Source organism: Syngnathus scovelli, chromosome 14 (genome assembly GCF_024217435.2).
Source record: "Syngnathus scovelli strain Florida chromosome 14, RoL_Ssco_1.2, whole genome shotgun sequence".
Classification (NCBI taxonomy): domain Eukaryota; kingdom Metazoa; phylum Chordata; class Actinopteri; order Syngnathiformes; family Syngnathidae; genus Syngnathus; species Syngnathus scovelli.
The window spans coordinates 11,047,622-11,065,671 of NC_090860.1; the positions used below are offsets into that span (position 1 = coordinate 11,047,622).

General features: G+C 40.7%; 1 protein-coding gene across 2 annotated transcripts; it reads left to right on the forward strand.

Moving 5' to 3' along the window:
- Positions 1–4,710: 4,710 nt before the first annotated feature.
- LOC125980444 (serine/threonine-protein phosphatase 2A 56 kDa regulatory subunit gamma isoform) lies at positions 4,711–17,586 on the forward strand. Of its 2 annotated transcripts, XM_049739527.2 has the most exons (17): positions 4,711–4,799; positions 4,884–4,948; positions 5,030–5,092; positions 5,982–6,132; positions 11,056–11,255; positions 12,372–12,482; positions 12,616–12,708; positions 12,844–12,974; positions 13,058–13,117; positions 13,207–13,315; positions 13,460–13,513; positions 13,589–13,759; positions 13,835–13,962; positions 14,180–14,281; positions 14,361–14,433; positions 14,938–15,054; positions 15,602–17,586. In XM_049739527.2, the coding sequence occupies exons 2-17, from the start codon at positions 4,922–4,924 to the stop codon at positions 15,734–15,736; spliced, it is 1,725 nt and encodes a 574-aa protein (XP_049595484.1). In that variant the 5' UTR covers positions 4,711–4,799; positions 4,884–4,921; the 3' UTR covers positions 15,737–17,586. The 2 variants fall into 2 exon arrangements, with proteins under 2 accessions (XP_049595484.1, XP_049595483.1); XM_049739526.2 differs by lacking the exons at positions 4,711–4,799; positions 4,884–4,948; positions 5,030–5,092; positions 5,982–6,132 and adding an exon at positions 8,037–8,221.
- The last annotated feature ends 464 nt before the right edge of the window (positions 17,587–18,050 follow it).

Sequence of the window (18,050 nt, forward strand, 5' to 3'; positions counted from 1 at the left end):
GAATCGCTGGGACCCAAGAAGCTCGATATCGTTTAAAAAATACATGGATGAATATTTTTCTATGATTCATATTTTGATGCTTTCATCACCAAGACAGGAAATCTTCCCGTGGAGGAGGAAGCATTTTATTCAACATGCATTATTCAACAATCATAAATTACTATACACAGATTCTTTACACTACACCCAAAAATATTTTATGTATGCATATAGATGGTCACATATGAGACAATTCATCGATTATCAAAAATTCTTGATTAATTTGATGATCGATTAGTTATTGATTAAGCTATTAAATATTAATATAATTTCCTCTTTTTACATATTCAATGGGACAGAGGCCGGTGTTAAAACATGCTGTATGTACAGGACATTTTTCCATCTGCCCTTTTTATGAAATATTCAGAGTAATACTTGTGTTATAATTAAAATTCAGTCACAACATGTCTTGGGTCATTAGTGTTGCGAGGCGAGCTGGCTGCTTCTGAATGCATGACTTGGGAGAACATCTTCCGTCATAAATACTGCATCGGTGTCTTCCACGGAGAGTTTCTACATGGCTCAAAATGTCTTTTTTTTTTTTTTTTTTACCTACTGTGCAGCAGTTTGAGGAAAGATTTTTGCTCGCCGGCCCCCTGAGGCTGACTTAACAATGTAACCCAAGTTACCTTGCCAGTCATCACTGTGGACACTTGCTGTAAAAGTATTATACAACCTTTTGGGGTGTATACAATTCATTCCAGGGCTGAGGTTTATTTATTTTTTTTTTTATTTTTTTTTCCAATTTGGACAAATGGAAAAAAAAAAAGTATTGCTCTTTAGAGTTAAACTCCTCGGAAAAACTTTATTAACCGCTAAGGCACTTTTCAAGTCACATTTCAGTTTCAACTATCACATTTAATCATTCTTAATATTAAATAGATGTTGGAATGTAAAATATTTATAGGAGTTGTTTCAAATGATTCAGTTGAACTCAAAATGGCTATATAACACCGAATTAATTTATTTGAACGGCCAGAAGCTAAGATTTTCCAATTTATTTTTATTCTCTTTGCAACCCTTTTTGAGGCTGCTGGAAAACTTATTGGCAAGTGTGACACCTCATGTCGTCATCTTTTCGTTGTCCCTGTTTCACAATGAAGTTGCCTTTCTATCTTAGCGGCCACACATTTATAGGTCAAGTTGGATGCTATCGGATAGGAGACGCTAACGTAGCCTTTTATCAATACAAAAAAAAGGCGGGCCTTTCTGTCTCCGTTGGCCTGGAGTGCCTGCCGTGATTATCCCAGGCACTTGGTTCCTTTTATGACTTGAGTAACTCACCGGTTGAAAGGGACTCAGCTGAAACGCAAGGGAAGAACAAGAAAGGGGGGAGAAAAAAAACAGATGATGAAAAGAGAGGATTAAACGAGGATGATGGAACGTGATTAAAATGGAGGAAGGACATTTGGAGATAAAAGAAGTTGGGAGACTGACAGCAACTTTCATCTGAAACTTTTCACTAAGTTTCAGTAAATTAATTAGAAGAACATAATACTCTTTTAATACTATTAATTTAATTTTTAATATTACTAAATATATTACAAAATTACATATTATTTTATTGACCAATTTGATGGGCTACTTTCACTTCAGTGTAAGAAACAAGATGATTTAAATTAACATTCTGTTTCTGATGTTTCTGAGCATAACATTTAGTTTTGGGTCTTGGAAAAAGTCCAAATGTTTACTTTGGAATTTAGTAATTAACTGTTATCCTTTCTGATGCCTGAAGGCAATTTAAAAATCAGCCAGAAGAGATTTTGTTGAAATGTCTTATGAATAAAAGCCCATTATCTTGTCAGAAGTCATTATGTTTGTTTCCTTACTGATTATTTCTGTAATATTGCAATGCAACGCAGATTTACAGATGTTATTTTCTCTGCTTTAGTTTTTGGGAAGAAAAATGGGTTGTTTACTATTTGGCAGCAGCACAGGGAGTGGGTAGAGAGCTCTCCTGGGGGAGGCAAAAGAAGATCACAACGTCTCTTGGCTGCTGAGCAGGTGAGCTTCAGTGGAAGTGGCATGGAATGCTAAGGTCATCGTACAGAGAGGCTGCTGGGAAGGTTAAAGAAAGTGGAAAGTTGAGTCCCACGGGGATGAAAGGCTTTCCGAAGCGGCTGGTATATAATGTTCTTTCATGTCCGTCAAACAAGTCATCGGCTGGGGCACAGCCGAGACATTCCATGCTATTCTTCATTCACACTTCTTCTACAGTCTGTGTTGCTCCAGCATGCTGGATATAAAATTAAAGCCAGAGTAAACCTTTTTTTTTTCTTTTTTTTTTAAACAGCCCTTCAGATCAGGGAGAAAAGTTTGTGATCATCTGATGTAATCATTTGAAAGTCCTGGTGAAGTCGATTTGTTCAGCTCTTGAGTTTTGGGGCTACTTTTGTGGCATATCATATAATTGTATTATATTATATATTTTATTTTCATCTTATTTATTTATTTAAGTGTTTGTCCTCAGGGGTCGCAGGTTAGTTGAAGCATGGTTGGACAAGCCCAAAATCTAATAATAACAATAATAATAAATATTATTATTATTAAATCTAACCATGCTACCCTCTTATTTTATAAAGATTACATTTCAAAGATTGCCATCAAGAAGCTGTTTACCAAGCAATTACTGGACTGTTGTCAATTCTGTTTTTTTTCATTGGCATTCCTGCACTCTAATCACAGCAAAAGCAATTTATTTGCGCTTTGTGATGGCGCCGATGCTCCGATTTCTATGCACTTGCACATGAATTAGTCATCACGTGTTAAAGATAGTCCCTCACGCAAGGCGAGATGAGTTTCGACTTGTTTGTGGGATGAAGCGTTTGTCAAAGATCATTGCATTCATTCAAATGCACTCTCATGGAGGGAAACATGAATTAAACATGAAACGATTTTTAACGTGCTAAGGGAGTTTGAGATTGTCTCACGAATGCTGTATAGCAATTGTACGAGCTGTCAAAGACATAAATCTGGTTGACCTCGCTCACAAATTCAATTCATACAGTACACAATATTGAAATACTCTCCTTGATAACATTCAATGGTATAATACATTTTTCGTAGTAAAGGTGTTTCACAAATGAATGCTAGAGACATCCAGGAGTTTGTTTGCGGACTGTGAATAAGATAGTTTCAATTATGTGTGAAGGTTGTGCATCTATGTCAAAGCTTGCACTTCCCCTTTTGTTCCAGGCAGCACTTTTCTTTCATCTGCCTTAACAAGCTGACCATTTATCACCTCTCGCTTTTCTTAGCCCCTTTTTTCACAATCCTGGAAAGAAAATAAGACCTTTTAATGCTGGTCTAGTCGTTAGCTTCATTGGCTGAGCTGTTTAGTCTTAAAAATAAATAAATAAAGGATTGTTTTGGTAACCCATACGCTACCGACTGTGCAAGAAATGAAAGCAGCACTCTGTGATATCAAAAGTTGGACTGCTGCAGTGGAGGGAGAATTCACCTGTGGTGCTGGAGGGGAAAAAAAGAACTTCAATATGTGCTTGCAAAATGTTGTTTAGCATAAATAAGCGCAGCTGACGTGAAGTAATATCGGCCTCGTTTATTGGAGGTGAGCAAATCTGACTTTGCATCACTGATACGCGCCATTACAACAACTGTATGCAACTCTACTTCATTGAATGTTCTTTTATTGGAAGACAGCACATACTGTTGCTCCACGCCCAGGCCTTCCTCCCTCCAGCCAGCCATGTTCATACGCTATGCACACATGCACAAACAACACACACACACATGCAGTTGCTGCTTCCACTGATGTTGGTGGGCCAGGAAATGAAAGGCAGCCTATCGCCGAGTAATAACGTTGCGGTGATGATGAACTGGTGGTGAAGCAAGATAAAGATGGATTCCCGAGAACAGCACAACACACATAAAAGAGAACTGTTGCGCTCTCTATAATATCCACATGGGTGTTATTGCACAAATTAATATGTAAAGTCCAAACAGACATCCCTTTTGGTTGCATTTATTTATTCATTCATTTATTAATTTATTCATTCATTAATCCATCCATTTATTTACTTATTTATTTACTGGAGGGAGACCGATTATGGTTTTTAAAACGTATTTGTTTTCTCTGTTACTCTGAAAATTAATCCATTTGCCTGAGAAAGGGAATAGCAGAAAGTCAGTTTTCTCATTTGTCAAGTGAGAAACATTACAACACTGCCCTCCTGTGGATGTGCACGTATAATGCATGTGCATATAAAGGGCCAAAACTGCCAAATTAAACAAATGAAAATAAAAACAATTGTGAAAAATATAATATAAAATTAAATTAAAATACATCTAGAAAGTGAAAATAAAAACAAACGTGAAAAATAAATTAAAATACATCTAAATTGATATTTAATTGTACACGTACATTTAGTTTATTTTCTATTTTTGTATTTATTCTTGCTCTAATTATACCTGTATATTTTTGTTATTTTTAGTCACATATATGCTTTTAAGTTTAATTGTTCGCCAATGCTGTTCTGTCGCTTTGCATATCGTTCAATTAATCCTGATTCAATACCGCCCTCTTGTGGCACTTAATAGATAAAGCAACCGGCCCCGAAAGTGTGTCAAGTCACCTCCAACGTGCACGATCAGCTGCTTAGCCCACTTCCGCATATTTGTTTTGGCTATTTTTTATTCTGCTATTTTTTCCAGCATGAAATGACTTTTTCTTCACTTCAACTGCTGTTCGTTGCCACTTTTGTCTGCAAGCAGCCTTCAGCCAGCTCGGGATCAGTCACATGGTGTGTGGATATTCTCGGGTCTCCGTCACACAGACACACACAGACGCCGATGCGTGCTGCTTTCTCAAGTGTTTGTGTCCATAGGAAGATTGCGTCCTGCTGACACTCCACAAGCCTCCATCATGCCTCAGAAGAGCAAAAAAGACAAGGTAAGGTATATTTTTTCTTATTATATATTTTTTTTTAGTTGTCAGCTTACTTGAGTCGGATTGCTTTTGTGTTTAAATTAGGACTCCACAAAGTCTGGAAAGGGAAAAAAATCTGCAAGTGAAAATGGGCCTGCAAGTGATGATGTAAGTGTGTTGTTTTTTCTTAGAATTAACATTAAAAACATTTAGCAATAAATTATCAAAAAAGCACATGATACAAAATAGCACCGCTGCAGTTATGACGGGTCAACAACAGTGTACAGTTTTTGCCAACAGTTATTTTTCAGGTTGTCTTAAATTTGATACAAGTTTTTTTTCCTGTAATCGTGGAAAAACATCCCACAGATTTATACGGCTTGTTTAAATGATCATTTTTGAACAATTGTTTTCATGGCACATTTCACAGCTATCTGTGTTCAGTGATATTTTGTTCTTGAGAAAGTTTCTCATGTGACATCTCAACATGGTCCTATGACTTTATACTTCCAGCAGGCAGAGTCGCAGCATAATTTCCAATTACAGTATGTCATATTTAAAAAAAAAAGATCATATCTTTATACATATATATAAATGTAAAATATATGTGTGCCAATATGACACATCTCATAAACTTCTTTGGTAGGGATAAAAAATAATGTAAATAAAATCATAAAGTAGATAAAAATTAATATAAATCAAATAATAAATCAAATAAAAAATTAAATAAATTAAATAAAAGCTCTTGTATGATAGAAAAAAATCATCTTAAGATCATCTTAAGATCTGATTGATCAAGCAAGTGTTTGACACGTGTGATATCTCTGTCAGCTCCTTGATTAGCCTGCCCCGCTCGAGGTCATTTTAAACTGCGTCCAGAGATGCAATACTGTACAGTACACCGCAACCGGCGATCCGATTGCCCCCCGTCAAGAACCACCCGATCTGACTGCAAGCGGAACTTGACCCTTAAGCACATCACCTCGCCTCCTCCCCGTCCTTCCTCTCAACATTGAATTACCTCGTGCCCTTTCTCCCTGATTGCTTGTTTCCGCAGGCTTCCAATAAAAAAGTGCCTCCCACCACTCAGCTGATGAGGATAAAGCAGCCGGGGTCACACACGGCTGTGAGGAGGGAGAAGAGGTTCAGCTCTTCGTGCTTCGCCCTCAGCACCAACAGAGAGCTGCACAAACTGGATGCACTCGCAGGTATGCCAGTCACTTTATTAGGGACACTTGTGCAATCTCATAAAATCCAATACAAGGTTTTCCTCAGGTCCTCAAGCATGCATGGGTTTTCTCCACATGGTACTTGATTCTCATTAGATATGCACTCTCTCCTTATCTCACGTTTCACATCATCCTCCTCCTCTGAGGGCTTTTATTGACCTCTTTTTTGAGGGATGGCATGTTTGGCTTACATCAACAAAGGCAATCATATTAACAATTTATAGCACAGGTAGATCCTCATAACCACCTTTTTTTAACCTTGAGGTCGCACTACATAATTGATAGGCTGCTACCCACTGGCTTTATTTGTGATGCAAATGATGTTAGCTGCATCTCATCTCCAGACTTAGCCGGAGAACAGAACGGATATTTCCATCACAATAGAATGCGAAGTGTGGCAGTTTGTCTGAGCTAAAAAGGGCTTCCACGTTTATGCAGAAGCACTTTGTGATCTAAATAATGATACTAGTCAGCAAGCACGCCAGTGTATTAATTCACGGTATCGATTACCTCCACTTGTGCTTATTGTTTTGGTACCAATCGGGAAAGACAATCGGGTTGAGGTTTGACGATTGACATCTATTTTTCATGGCTTCTTTGTTTACACAAGGCATTACACGTAGGATGTGGTCTAAGTGGTTTCCTGGAAACATTTGCTCTTCCTTTTTTTGTTTTTTTTTGTGTATATAGTCCAAAATAGAAGTCACTTGGCAAATAACGTTTAGTCCTAAAAGCACTTTGTGAAAAGGAGGCACACAAGCAACAATCTGACCTGTAAATCCTCCCTATGGAAAAAAATAACAACAACACATTCATAAGGAGGAAAAGCCTTGAATGTGGTCACAAATAACACTCGTGACCACACAAAGAGCCGCTTGGGCTCGGCAGTAAAGTCATGATAAAATCCTATTTACAATGTTGCAACTAATATCTTGTCTCTGAGATATTTTTAATGTCTGAATGGACAACATGTCAACAATTTTGCTTAATTTCACACTTGATTGATGGGTGGGCAAACCATTTTAAGCCCCCCCACGAGCCATACAAGTGCAATGATATTTTCTTTTTTTCCAAGGTTATCACGCAACATTCTAATGTATTGAATGGTTTCATGTAGCATTCTGTCATGGCCAAACAAGTCAGTAGGTTAACACTGCATGTTTCATGAGCATGAGTGACTCATGGCTCAGCTGCAGCTACTGTAGACTGCCACACTCAGTTTAAAGGCAGAAGTGCAATACCCCCCCCCCCCCCCCCCCCCGTCCATTGGCACGAACCGAAGGTGTTATAAAATGATATTGATATTGACGTGCAGTTACAGTTCAGTTGTATTTAACTTTTTAGTGCAATACATTTGCATTTAATGTTAAAGTGCTATTTATTTCTGCACATTTTTTAATGCAATTTTTAATGTATGTGCCATACAAGTGAAGTTTTTCTTAATTTCATATTTTCAAGTGCAGTTGCGTTCAAACGGAGCAGAAATGATAGAAGCAGATGTGACACAGGGAAAAAGATTGTGTATTTGCTTCTTTAAAATTCGCTTTGACTATTCAATCATTTGTAGCTCCAAAATTTCCAACCAGATGATATAGACGTCCATCCAATTGGGACAAAGTGTGGAATATACACAAATCGATTCTGCTCTCTGATGTGTGCAAGGGCCTGGCTGCCTGGCAGGCAGCGTCACCAGAGACAAGCAACTAAGAGGCGGAGCCAGGGCAAATAAAAAAAGAAAAAATCATCACATATCCCGCCCCTTTATTCTTTCTCAGCCAATCGTCTTCGCCCCTTACGGAAGCCCCCTTCGCTATTGCGCCGGAATCAACCAATGGGCGTCTTCCCTGTTTATGTGACGTCACAAAGTAGCCAGTTCCCTCCAGCGGCAGAGAGCTTCATTTTCTGATCTGCTTTGTGCTAAAATGGAGGCTGGCCTCTCGCCCTGAGTGGATCGCCTTCCTGGTTGAGGTTTACATGTTGACATGCAATAAATCTGCTGACAGAATGGTCGTGGATGCGCCTAATTCCAACGGGCCTTTTCAGCCGGTGGCCCTAATGCACTTCAGAGGTATGTACGGATAAATTATTCTTCCTGTATTGTCGCGGGGAATTAAGGGGGGGAAGGTGTGTATGTATGTATGTGTGTGCGCGTTCGTTGCTGTGCTCCGGTTTTCCTTCACCGCTTATACAGTTTAGCCCTACCGCGTAAAATAAGACCACATATCAGCTCCGGTATAATAATCGGTACTGCAGGCCCCTTAACCTTCTACCGTTTGCGATTTGTAGGCGACGCGGCAACGATAAACGCTTTTTTTTTTTTTTTTTTCTACACGCTAGCTAGCTAACTAGCTAGCTCCACTGTCTTTGCCCATCCCCCAGCAGCGACTAGTGACGCTAACGGAAGTGATGTTAGAAAACTAAGAAGGTCTCCACTTTAATCTTTGGTGTTTTGACAGAATTTCTACAATTTATAGTTTAGGAATTGTCAAGAGTAGTGAAGCGTCGTGTGTGTGTGATTTTATTTTTCCCTTCAGACGGATTTCAAGGACACTCGACTTTCTCACTCCCACGAAAGTGTCAAGGAAACAAGTGTGCAACACATTTGCAATGAATTTGCTGGGCAGAAGAAATAGATGTTAGAAAATCTGGGTTATTTTTATATTGAGGAAAGAGTTTTATGAATTCCACGCACTTATTCTAAGATGTAAAGCAGGGTGGATCACTGATTTGATTTGATTTGATTAATTGGAGGCTCAAGGACTTATGTTTGCATCATGTGTAGTTTAACGCATATCATTGCTGCATGCAGTTTATAATTCAGTCCTTTAAGGATGTTGCTTGCGTTTTTTGTGATTATTATTGTGCCCAAAAAAGCCTGATATCCCAGCAGCTTTTAGCTAAATATTAAATATACAGGCTAATCTCGAGTTATGAATGCACAAAACCTTTGGAGAAAAGCAGTGTCTAGTTATATTATGTTATGTGAATTGTCAGATGAGTGGATAAATCTTTTTGTGCTTCTTTCATGATGTAAGATCATTAGCTCTCTGCATTACTCTTTATGACAGATTTTTTTTTTTTAATGTTTTTAACTCTTGATTAGACCCCACAATGACTTAACATTGAAGTTGCACATACCTGCCTGCGTCATACCAAAAACAAGGAAGTGAATTTGGCAACATAGTGTTTTGTTTGCACTGAGGACAGCTCCAATGATTGGTGCAAGTTGGCAAAACATTGCTGTCGTGGAATAAAATTGCAAGTTTGTACTTTAATTTACAGGGATAGCCTGAATTTATGTGAATGGTCGCGAGAAACAGATTTAGCTCGTAGGGTAAAAACTTATATAATATATATTTCTATGATTTATGCTTGAGAAAAAATATTATTTTAAAAATAGTTTCTTTTTCAATCCTTACCTAACTCCCTGAAACTCTTCTGGCAATCCCGCTTTCATATGTGAACATCTCGTTCTTTGGGCGCAGCAACACCAGACTTGCCCTCTCACACTTTGTACAAAGGACTCGCTCGACTTTGAAAGGCCCCACTGTACTCTGCGACGAAGCGGCCTTAGCTGCAACTCAGGGCAATTATTGATTTATTGAGCTGCACAAGCCTCTGTCTCTATTGTTACGACCCTTGCACACAAGCAATGTTTTGCACAGGTTCTTTTCAAATTTGTATTGTAAAAAAAAGTAAGCTTGTTTTGTTGAAAGCAGCTCTCTTTTTGCCGTGTTCTGAATGTCTGCCTTTTGTTTCCATTCACACCCCCTCAGCCACTTGGCCATAAAAAGCTTAACCACCTGTGAATTTAAGAACCAACATGTCCTCAGATTTTTCTCTTTACTCCGATTCAAATTGTTTTGAATCAGGCTTCGCATTGCTCAACCGGCTAAAGGGGAAAAATAAGACCATAAGATAGCAAAGAAAAAAAAAACAAGTGTGAATAGTTTGCAGAGTTTCTTTGAAAATGGGCTCAAAAGTTCACAGCGCCTTCCAAGAAAAACGGCATCAGCAGTCCTGTTTAAGGTTAAGCGCAACCCGCTCTGGGTAATGCGTTGCGACAGGCTCGTAAATGACTTGATGAAGCCATCAAATTTACTCGGGCACATACATCCGGCATTTGAAAGACAAGCATTTAAAGCGTTATGCTGCTCTGTTCGACGCGGTAAAATATTGTGTTCTCACGGCCCTCTGCGGGCTACATTCAAAAGTCACATTGTGCTTCCTGTCAGTTTTGCCATCACAATGCAGAGTCTCCTGTTACATAACAAGCCGATAAGTATTTTTAAGGACAGCGCCGAAAGTTTATTACTCAGTCGGATACGACTTATGTAACAGGAGCAATGCGGAACGGAATCAGACTCGAGTGCCTGACTTGGCCTTTCAACGTCAACTTTTGACTTACAGTGGTTCCTTAAAAATCAAGATCAATACTGTGCCCGGCATTTGTGGACTTGCTTGTTTGTTTACACATGGAAATGAAGTGAAACAGGAAGTGCTCTAATAACCACGTACCAATAATAGTGACCGCTATTTATTATTCTTTTTTCCTTCTCTCGTGTAACTGTGCCGTGACCGTTCACCCACTTCCCAAATCTCTCGCCTTCACATCTTTCCACTTGATGTCTACCCGCCTTTGCTGTCGTTATCCGCCGACCCCCCCCTGGGTTTCAAATAGTGCCAACACTTGAATCTTGATGACTCATTCGCCGGTTTCCATCTCGCTCAGTATTCAGTCTTGAGAGTCGCGCCTACCTCGAGCTCGCCCTCTCGCTCGTTAAGGAACGACTTCCCTTTGTTGCGTAATCCCCAACCGCTTCATTTATCAGGTGTATGTCGAGATGCCCTGTCAGTCGGCCATGTTTGACCCCGTTCTCCCGCCCCGGACTCTTCCCGCAGATGTGGCCCCAGCCGAGCAGGAGAAGCTCTTCATCCAAAAGCTGCGGCAGTGCTGCGTCCTCTTCGACTTCCTGTCGGACCCGCTGAGTGACCTGAAATGGAAGGAGGTGAAGCGGGCGGCGCTCAGCGAGATGGTGGAGTACATCACCCACAATAGGAATGTCATCACGGAGCCCATCTACCCGGAGGTGGTTCACATGGTCAGTAGAGCTGATTCTGCAAGTGTCTGTTTGTGTCCAAAGATGACGATGTGGGTGAAACTGGCTGGCTCGGTTTTTCCTTTGAGTGACATTAGTGTAACTGAGGCAGTGTCCACAAGAGATGCTAAATGAGCCGTTGCGACCGTGAAAAAGGCACAGTCGCATGTCTGTTGCTCGTGGTCATTATTTCAGCTTTTCCATAGATAGTCTTCAGAAATGTCTTGACACAGAAACTGCCATTAACACGAGATGCTCCGCTGCTGAAGTCTGGGCCAGTCACGTGGATGACCTTTTCTTTCTTGTTTCTATTTTAACTCGGCGCGTCTTTGACGTGGAGCGCGGTGCGGCGCTGGCACAACAAGCTTTACTCTTACCTTGCAGCCCCCCGCCAAACAAGGCTCTCAGTGTCTTAATGGGCCACCTGCACTGTCCCATGATCGCCCCAGTCGGGTACAGCGGCCCACGGGGGAGTCAGTTGACACTGCGAAAGGCACACATGCATTATTGTCAGGCAAACCCTTGCAGCCCATAGTTACAGGAGCCTAAAAATAAAAATTGACTTTGGACTGATAGATAAGATATAGGTTGGGTACATTGGTACTTTCAACGGGCTAATTGTATCCTGTCTGCGCATCCGCCTGGCCTGATGTTGTTTAATGATATCTAATAGTCGCTGCTTTTTCTGCGGTTCCTCTTATAGAAGATGTTTGTGTCGGGTGGGCGTCTATACGTCACCAATCGGCGCGTTTTGGTGATTTTCAAGGTTGCATTTGTGCCGCCCTCGTATTAGCACAAATCCGACGAGTCGAATTTTTAATCCAGACACGGAAGAAGCTTGATCCCATTCACAAAACGTCTGAGTCATGAATTTTTTTGTGTCTTTTTAAGATGTTGTGATCCAGATCCCAAATGTGGCATGCTGTATAACAAATCAAAAACAGTTACTCTTGAATGTAATCTCATTACGCGGCCGCTTTTTGTGTGTCGACGTCTGGTTTTTCTGTTCAAGCCGCAGCCTGATTTATAACATTCCAGTCCAGGAATTGTTTCGTAACAGCTTGCTTGCTCGTCTAATCCCAAATGTGTACGCTCTCTTCCATTTCTGTCTGCCTCTAGTTTGCTGTGAACATGTTTCGAACACTGCCTCCTTCGTCCAATCCGACGGGAGCCGAATTTGATCCCGAGGAGGACGAGCCGACACTCGAGGCGGCGTGGCCACACCTCCAGGTTGTTATTCGTTTCATTGAGTCAACTCGAGTAACTTTGAATTTAAATTAGTTATAGAAGTGGTTAATGAGCAGCACGGGGCGTCATGAATTCATTTGTTCTTAATTCTGCTTTTTCTCTGCTTCCCTTGCAGCTGGTCTATGAATTTTTCCTTAGGTTTTTAGAATCGCCCGACTTTCAGCCCAACATAGCAAAGAAATACATTGACCAGAAATTTGTTATGCAGGTAAGAAAAGGAGAATCCGCTCCTCGCACGCACTTGTCAATGCAGACAAACAACTTGGCACCACGATGGGAAAATCAGTTTGAAGAAAAAAAAATGTATTGTGTAATGTCTGCCTTGTCTCTTTTCCAATTGAAGCTTCTAGAACTATTTGACAGCGAAGATCCCAGAGAGCGAGACTTCCTCAAAACGACTCTTCACAGGATCTACGGGAAGTTCCTCGGGCTGAGAGCTTACATCAGAAAGCAGATCAACAACATTTTCTATAGGTTGGTGCAGTTTGTTTTGTCATTCTCGTATGATGAGCTAAGCGGTCTTGCAATCGCTGAAAAATATTCCCTCGCTCTTTTAGGTTTATCTATGAGACGGAGCATCACAATGGTATTGCTGAACTACTGGAAATACTTGGAAGGTTTGCGTCATTGATTTCGCAATATTTCGAAATGCGACGGCTGTCGTCGAGATGTGCTCAGCAGATGTTCATGTTTGTTTGTTTGGCAGCATTATCAACGGATTTGCCTTACCTCTAAAAGAAGAGCACAAGATTTTCCTGTTGAAGGTTTTGTTACCTCTACACAAAGTGAAGTCACTCAGTGTCTACCATCCGCAGGTACAGTGTGTGTGTGTGTGTGTGTGTGTGTCTCTCTGCTGTCTGTTACGTAACAGTTGAATGCTGTGCTGGAAAAAAAAAAGAAAAGAAAATGAGAGCAAATGCACTACAGGTGTTAAAATATTTATCTCTTCTCTTTTGCAGTTGGCTTACTGTGTGGTGCAGTTTTTGGAAAAGGACAGCACTCTAACTGAGCCGGTATGTCTATATGAGTGTCTTGTGGTCGATTTTTAAAACCGCTGATTCGTAACTTCATTCTCCGACCCCTGATAGGTGGTCATGGCGCTCCTCAAGTATTGGCCAAAGACTCACAGTCCCAAGGAAGTGATGTTCCTCAACGAACTCGAGGAGATCCTGGACGTCATCGAGCCGTCTGAGTTCGTGAAAGTGCAGGAGCCTCTCTTCCGCCAGCTGGCCAAATGCGTGTCCAGTCCGCATTTCCAGGTATCGCCGCGCTCCTCCCGGGAAGTCCCTTTATTACTTGGGGCGCCCCGCTGAGATCCCGCGTACACTCTCTAGGTGGCCGAGCGAGCGCTGTACTACTGGAATAACGAGTACATCATGAGTCTGATCAGCGACAATGCGGCCAAGATTCTCCCGATCATGTTCCCCGCTTTGTACCGCAACTCCAAGACCCACTGGAACAAGTGAGAGGCTTTTTTTTCTTTTCGCTTTTGACACCCGAGTGATGCATTTGCGCTCGGACTGTGTTCCCCGCATAACACCCGTGTGAAACAATGCCCGGGCAAATGTCACATGGTGAACGCGAGTGTGACAAATTGACAATACTATAGTATTCGGAACTGAGCCTTGCTAGGAATAGCTGCCATTTTATGAAGTCAACCTGTGTGTGTGTGACCGCAGGACCATCCACGGCCTCATCTACAACGCTCTGAAGCTTTTCATGGAGATGAATCAGAAGCTCTTTGACGACTGCACACAGCAATTCCGAGCCGAGAAAAACAAGTAGGCGTCGCAGACTGGCGTCTTTGGCTTTTTCAACCTTAGAAAGCGATGAGATAATAAGAAGTGTTTGACCCGATAGAGAGAAGGCCAAGTCGAAGGAGCGCGAAGAAGCTTGGATCAAGATCGAGAACCTCGCCAAGTCCAATCCGCAGGTAAGATGCAAAAACGTGACTTGCTGCACATGGCCAAAATGTCCTTTTGGGTTCATTTCCTTTTAAAGGCCTTTTTGTACTGCACTTGGTCTTCAAAGTACGTTTTGTTACTTTTCATAATAAGTCTGAGTGACGATAAAGGGATGAGCACCTTTTTTGGCTATGATTATTGAAAGGTAAATGACGCCCAAAATTGACACTAAGCATTGTTGAGGTTTTTAAAAATCCCTCCTATGTCATGTTTTGAGAGTTTGTGATGTGCAAAGCGCTTTTAGAGCTTTCTTTTCCGTTTGAGGTAAGTCCGTGGTTGGTATGTTGTGCTTGTTTCCAAAACGAATACAACTCCAAATAAGGATCTTGTGGTTAAATCTCAAAATGAAGCTTGTCATTTGTGTAGAACCTCTTGATCCGTTCTTCTCTGCATGCCATTCAACATCTTTTTTTCCCACCCCCCCTCCCCCCTTTTGTTTTTTCCCCCCCCACCCTTTTTCTTTTTGGACTCAGTTCTCTGTGCTTGTTGATCCCTCTGACTTCAATAGTCCAGTAGCAATGGAGACGGATGTTCCTTTGATAGAAGATGTTCAGAGGTTAAAAAAGACAGTTGAAGAAGGCGCAACTCAGGTAAACCTGGCTTCTCTCTGTCTCGATTCCTTTCTTGACATTCATTTTTTGATACCACATTTGCTCTATTCAAAATATTTTCTTAACAGAGGGCAAACGTTTCATATGCAAAATTGCATCCAATCTGGCTATGTGCTAAAGTTCCCCATTGACAGCGCAGGGTGTTGAATATCTATTCAAGTCTTTTGCGGTATCATTTTTTACAATCTGTCTTATGCACCCCCTATCTTAAACACAGCATTTTGAGTAATATTGCCTTAGTATAATTTAAAAATAATAATTTTTATCTCAGGGGCAGCTGACAAATCAGGCGGATATTCCTGCATAATTCATATTACACAGACATATTACTCAATACTGTGTTTGGACTTGTGGCTCAGCATAAAACATTATTGCTTCATGCTCAGAGGCTAGCTAGTCCATCTTGAAATGAGCTTCATTTTGAATTCAATCGGTGCTGCAGTTTTCCAACTTTGAGTTAGTTCAGCATGAGGAAAAGAAGACTGACTCTTCTTTCTTTTTTTTTTTTTTCTTCTCTGTGCGGCAGCCACTGCACGGCCAGTGGAAGGAACGGCCCATGGTGCGGCGCAAATCTGAGTTGCCTCAGGACATCTACACCACAAAAGCCTTGGAGACCCACCGCAGAGCTGAAGATATGTTGACCGCCCGCGACGGACTCTAGATCCAACTGCCCCTCCACGGCCATGGACACCCTGTCACCCATCCATTGTTTGTTGTTGTCACTGTGTGTTTTTTTTGTTTGTTTTGTTTTTAAACCCATGTCCTTAGTTCTCTTTCATTCCGGCAGCCCCATTGGGTGCAGCACACTAGACCTGTGACCATTACAGAAGCTCCGTATTCAGATTTCTGCTTTCTCAGGTTCTTTTTTTTTTTTTTTTTTTTTTTTTTTTTTTGGAGAAGGACGTCCATTTGTGTCCATGTGTCTTTTAGCCCACGGAGTTGCTTCCGTGTCGTTCCCTCCCGCCACCTCCGTTGCCCCTCTCACGCTTAACTGTGGAACCTAGGGGGGAAAAAAAAAAAAAAGCAATGATGATACGGCGACAGGTTCCCATATATACTTTGTCGGGATGTGGAGCTGCAGGAAGAGTTGAATGGATTTTTATTCTCCAACGCACGGAAGGCAAGAAAGGTCAAAGGAAAGATGACGCTTTCCTGTTGTCAGTTTTTCTTTAGTCTTTTAATGGACAGCTTGTCAGTGCCAAGACTGTTGTGTGTTTTTCTTATTAATCTCCGATTCAAACTGGGGCACTTGCCTTTGGTTTTGGTCATTAGTGGGTTTTATTTTTGTTTCTTTCTTTTTAGTGTAGCACACTTAACGACCAAACTCAGGCCTGTCAGTCGCCTTGCAATGTCCAGGTAGGCAGCGAGGAAAGATGATGGTGTCCTGTGGACATCCGTCACTTTCCGTTGTTTTTTTTTTGTTTGTTTCTCTTTCTTTTCCATGTGCCATTTTGCCGCTGTTTATGTACGCTTGATTCGTTGTGTTCATAGGCAAAGTTTGAAAACCGGTCGACCGTCTTGCCCACTCAGTTCAAACAATGGTACTGCTGAATGTGACTTCAGATAGATCCCGATACGTTTGGACAAACAAGTCAAATATCTCCACAATTGAGTGATAAAAGCTTCTAATTTATTAAAATCAAGTTCTAATATAGATGCACTTAATACTAAAATCGAAATACCAAAAATCCCTCTCGTCAAGCTCTGTTTGCTTTACCACCGTTTGTCCATTAGAGAATCAGTACTGTTGTTTCAACTAACGCGTCAGGCGTGTTCTGATTTCGTCATATTTGATGTGCTAGTTGTCTCGTCCCTGGAGGTGAAATAGTTGGGCTGTCCCAGCCCAAAAAAGGGGGCCATGCTGAACAGTGAACTGACATTGTGACTTGGCTCGTTTAACTGTATTTAATACTGTATTTGCTTGAATGCAAAAAGTTGTAAATTCAAAAGTACCATGTTAAACATGTACCTTTTACTCCGGAGGAATGCCATTCAACCAAACTTGATTTTTTTTTTGTTTCTAAAAAAAAAATAACCCATGCTTGCTGGGAAAGATGATCTTTTATGGGTTTTATGAGTTACTTTTAGTGCATACAGAAGGTCCTTTGGACAAAGAGAGGTGAATAAAAATCTATTTGTTGGCTTGTCTTTTTGCAGATCTTTTCATTTTAACATTTTATTTCTAAAACATAACTTAAGTGTCCTTTTGTATGTGACTTGTACCATATGGATTCATTTAATATTGTATATATGATTTACCTTGTTTCATGTAGTGTGATATATCTAGATAAATTTTGTACAAATTGTCCTTCTGTACAGAATAAAACCTCCATAGCAAGTGAAAACGTCAATCTGGCACATATTTTATCCCGCCCTTGCTTCTCTATTGCCCCAGCAAGTCGATGGTTTTGAAAAGTACGCATATTTTTACCAAATCCATGTTCATGTGTTCCAATCACTGTCTAGTGGTGTACTACGACATAGAATGAATAAAGATTTTATTTGAATATATATATTTTCAACCATGCACCAATGTTGGCTTTACTTGACTGAAACATAAATATGACGTGATATTCTGTAATACCGAATAAATCGAACGGCAACAGTTCTCGTTGTAATGACGAGTTCCAAACACAAGAGGGAGCCACAGGTTATGGATTGAGCAAAAGTGTCAATTTGGTGGCATAACCTTTATTAATCGTAACTGTTTTCCTGACTGGTATCTATCTTGTTGCATGATAAAGGGATAATGATAAAATTATATATGTATTTATAGTTTTTTTTTCCATCTTTGATTGACAAACATCTTTTTGTGGGTTTCAGAATTCATTCATTCATGAGTCTTCTCAACACGGTAATCTAATTGATATTTGGTTGGTGAAAATAGATGAGTAATACACCTCTTTTTAGCCTTCCGAAGAGGCTGACACTTTATGCAGCACCTCCCCTGCAGTGGATTGAAATTGACGTCAAAG

Excerpts from the sequence above, each read along its gene's own strand:
- LOC125980444 (XM_049739527.2), top strand. The coding sequence starts at position 4,922 with ATGCCTCAGAAGAGCAAAAAAGACAAG. Across the intron at positions 13,118-13,206 it reads CTACTGGAAATACTTGGAAG|CATTATCAACGGATTTGCCT; the intron begins GTTTGCGTCATT and ends TTTGTTTGGCAG. Across the intron at positions 13,760-13,834 it reads TGTCCAGTCCGCATTTCCAG|GTGGCCGAGCGAGCGCTGTA; the intron begins GTATCGCCGCGC and ends TACACTCTCTAG.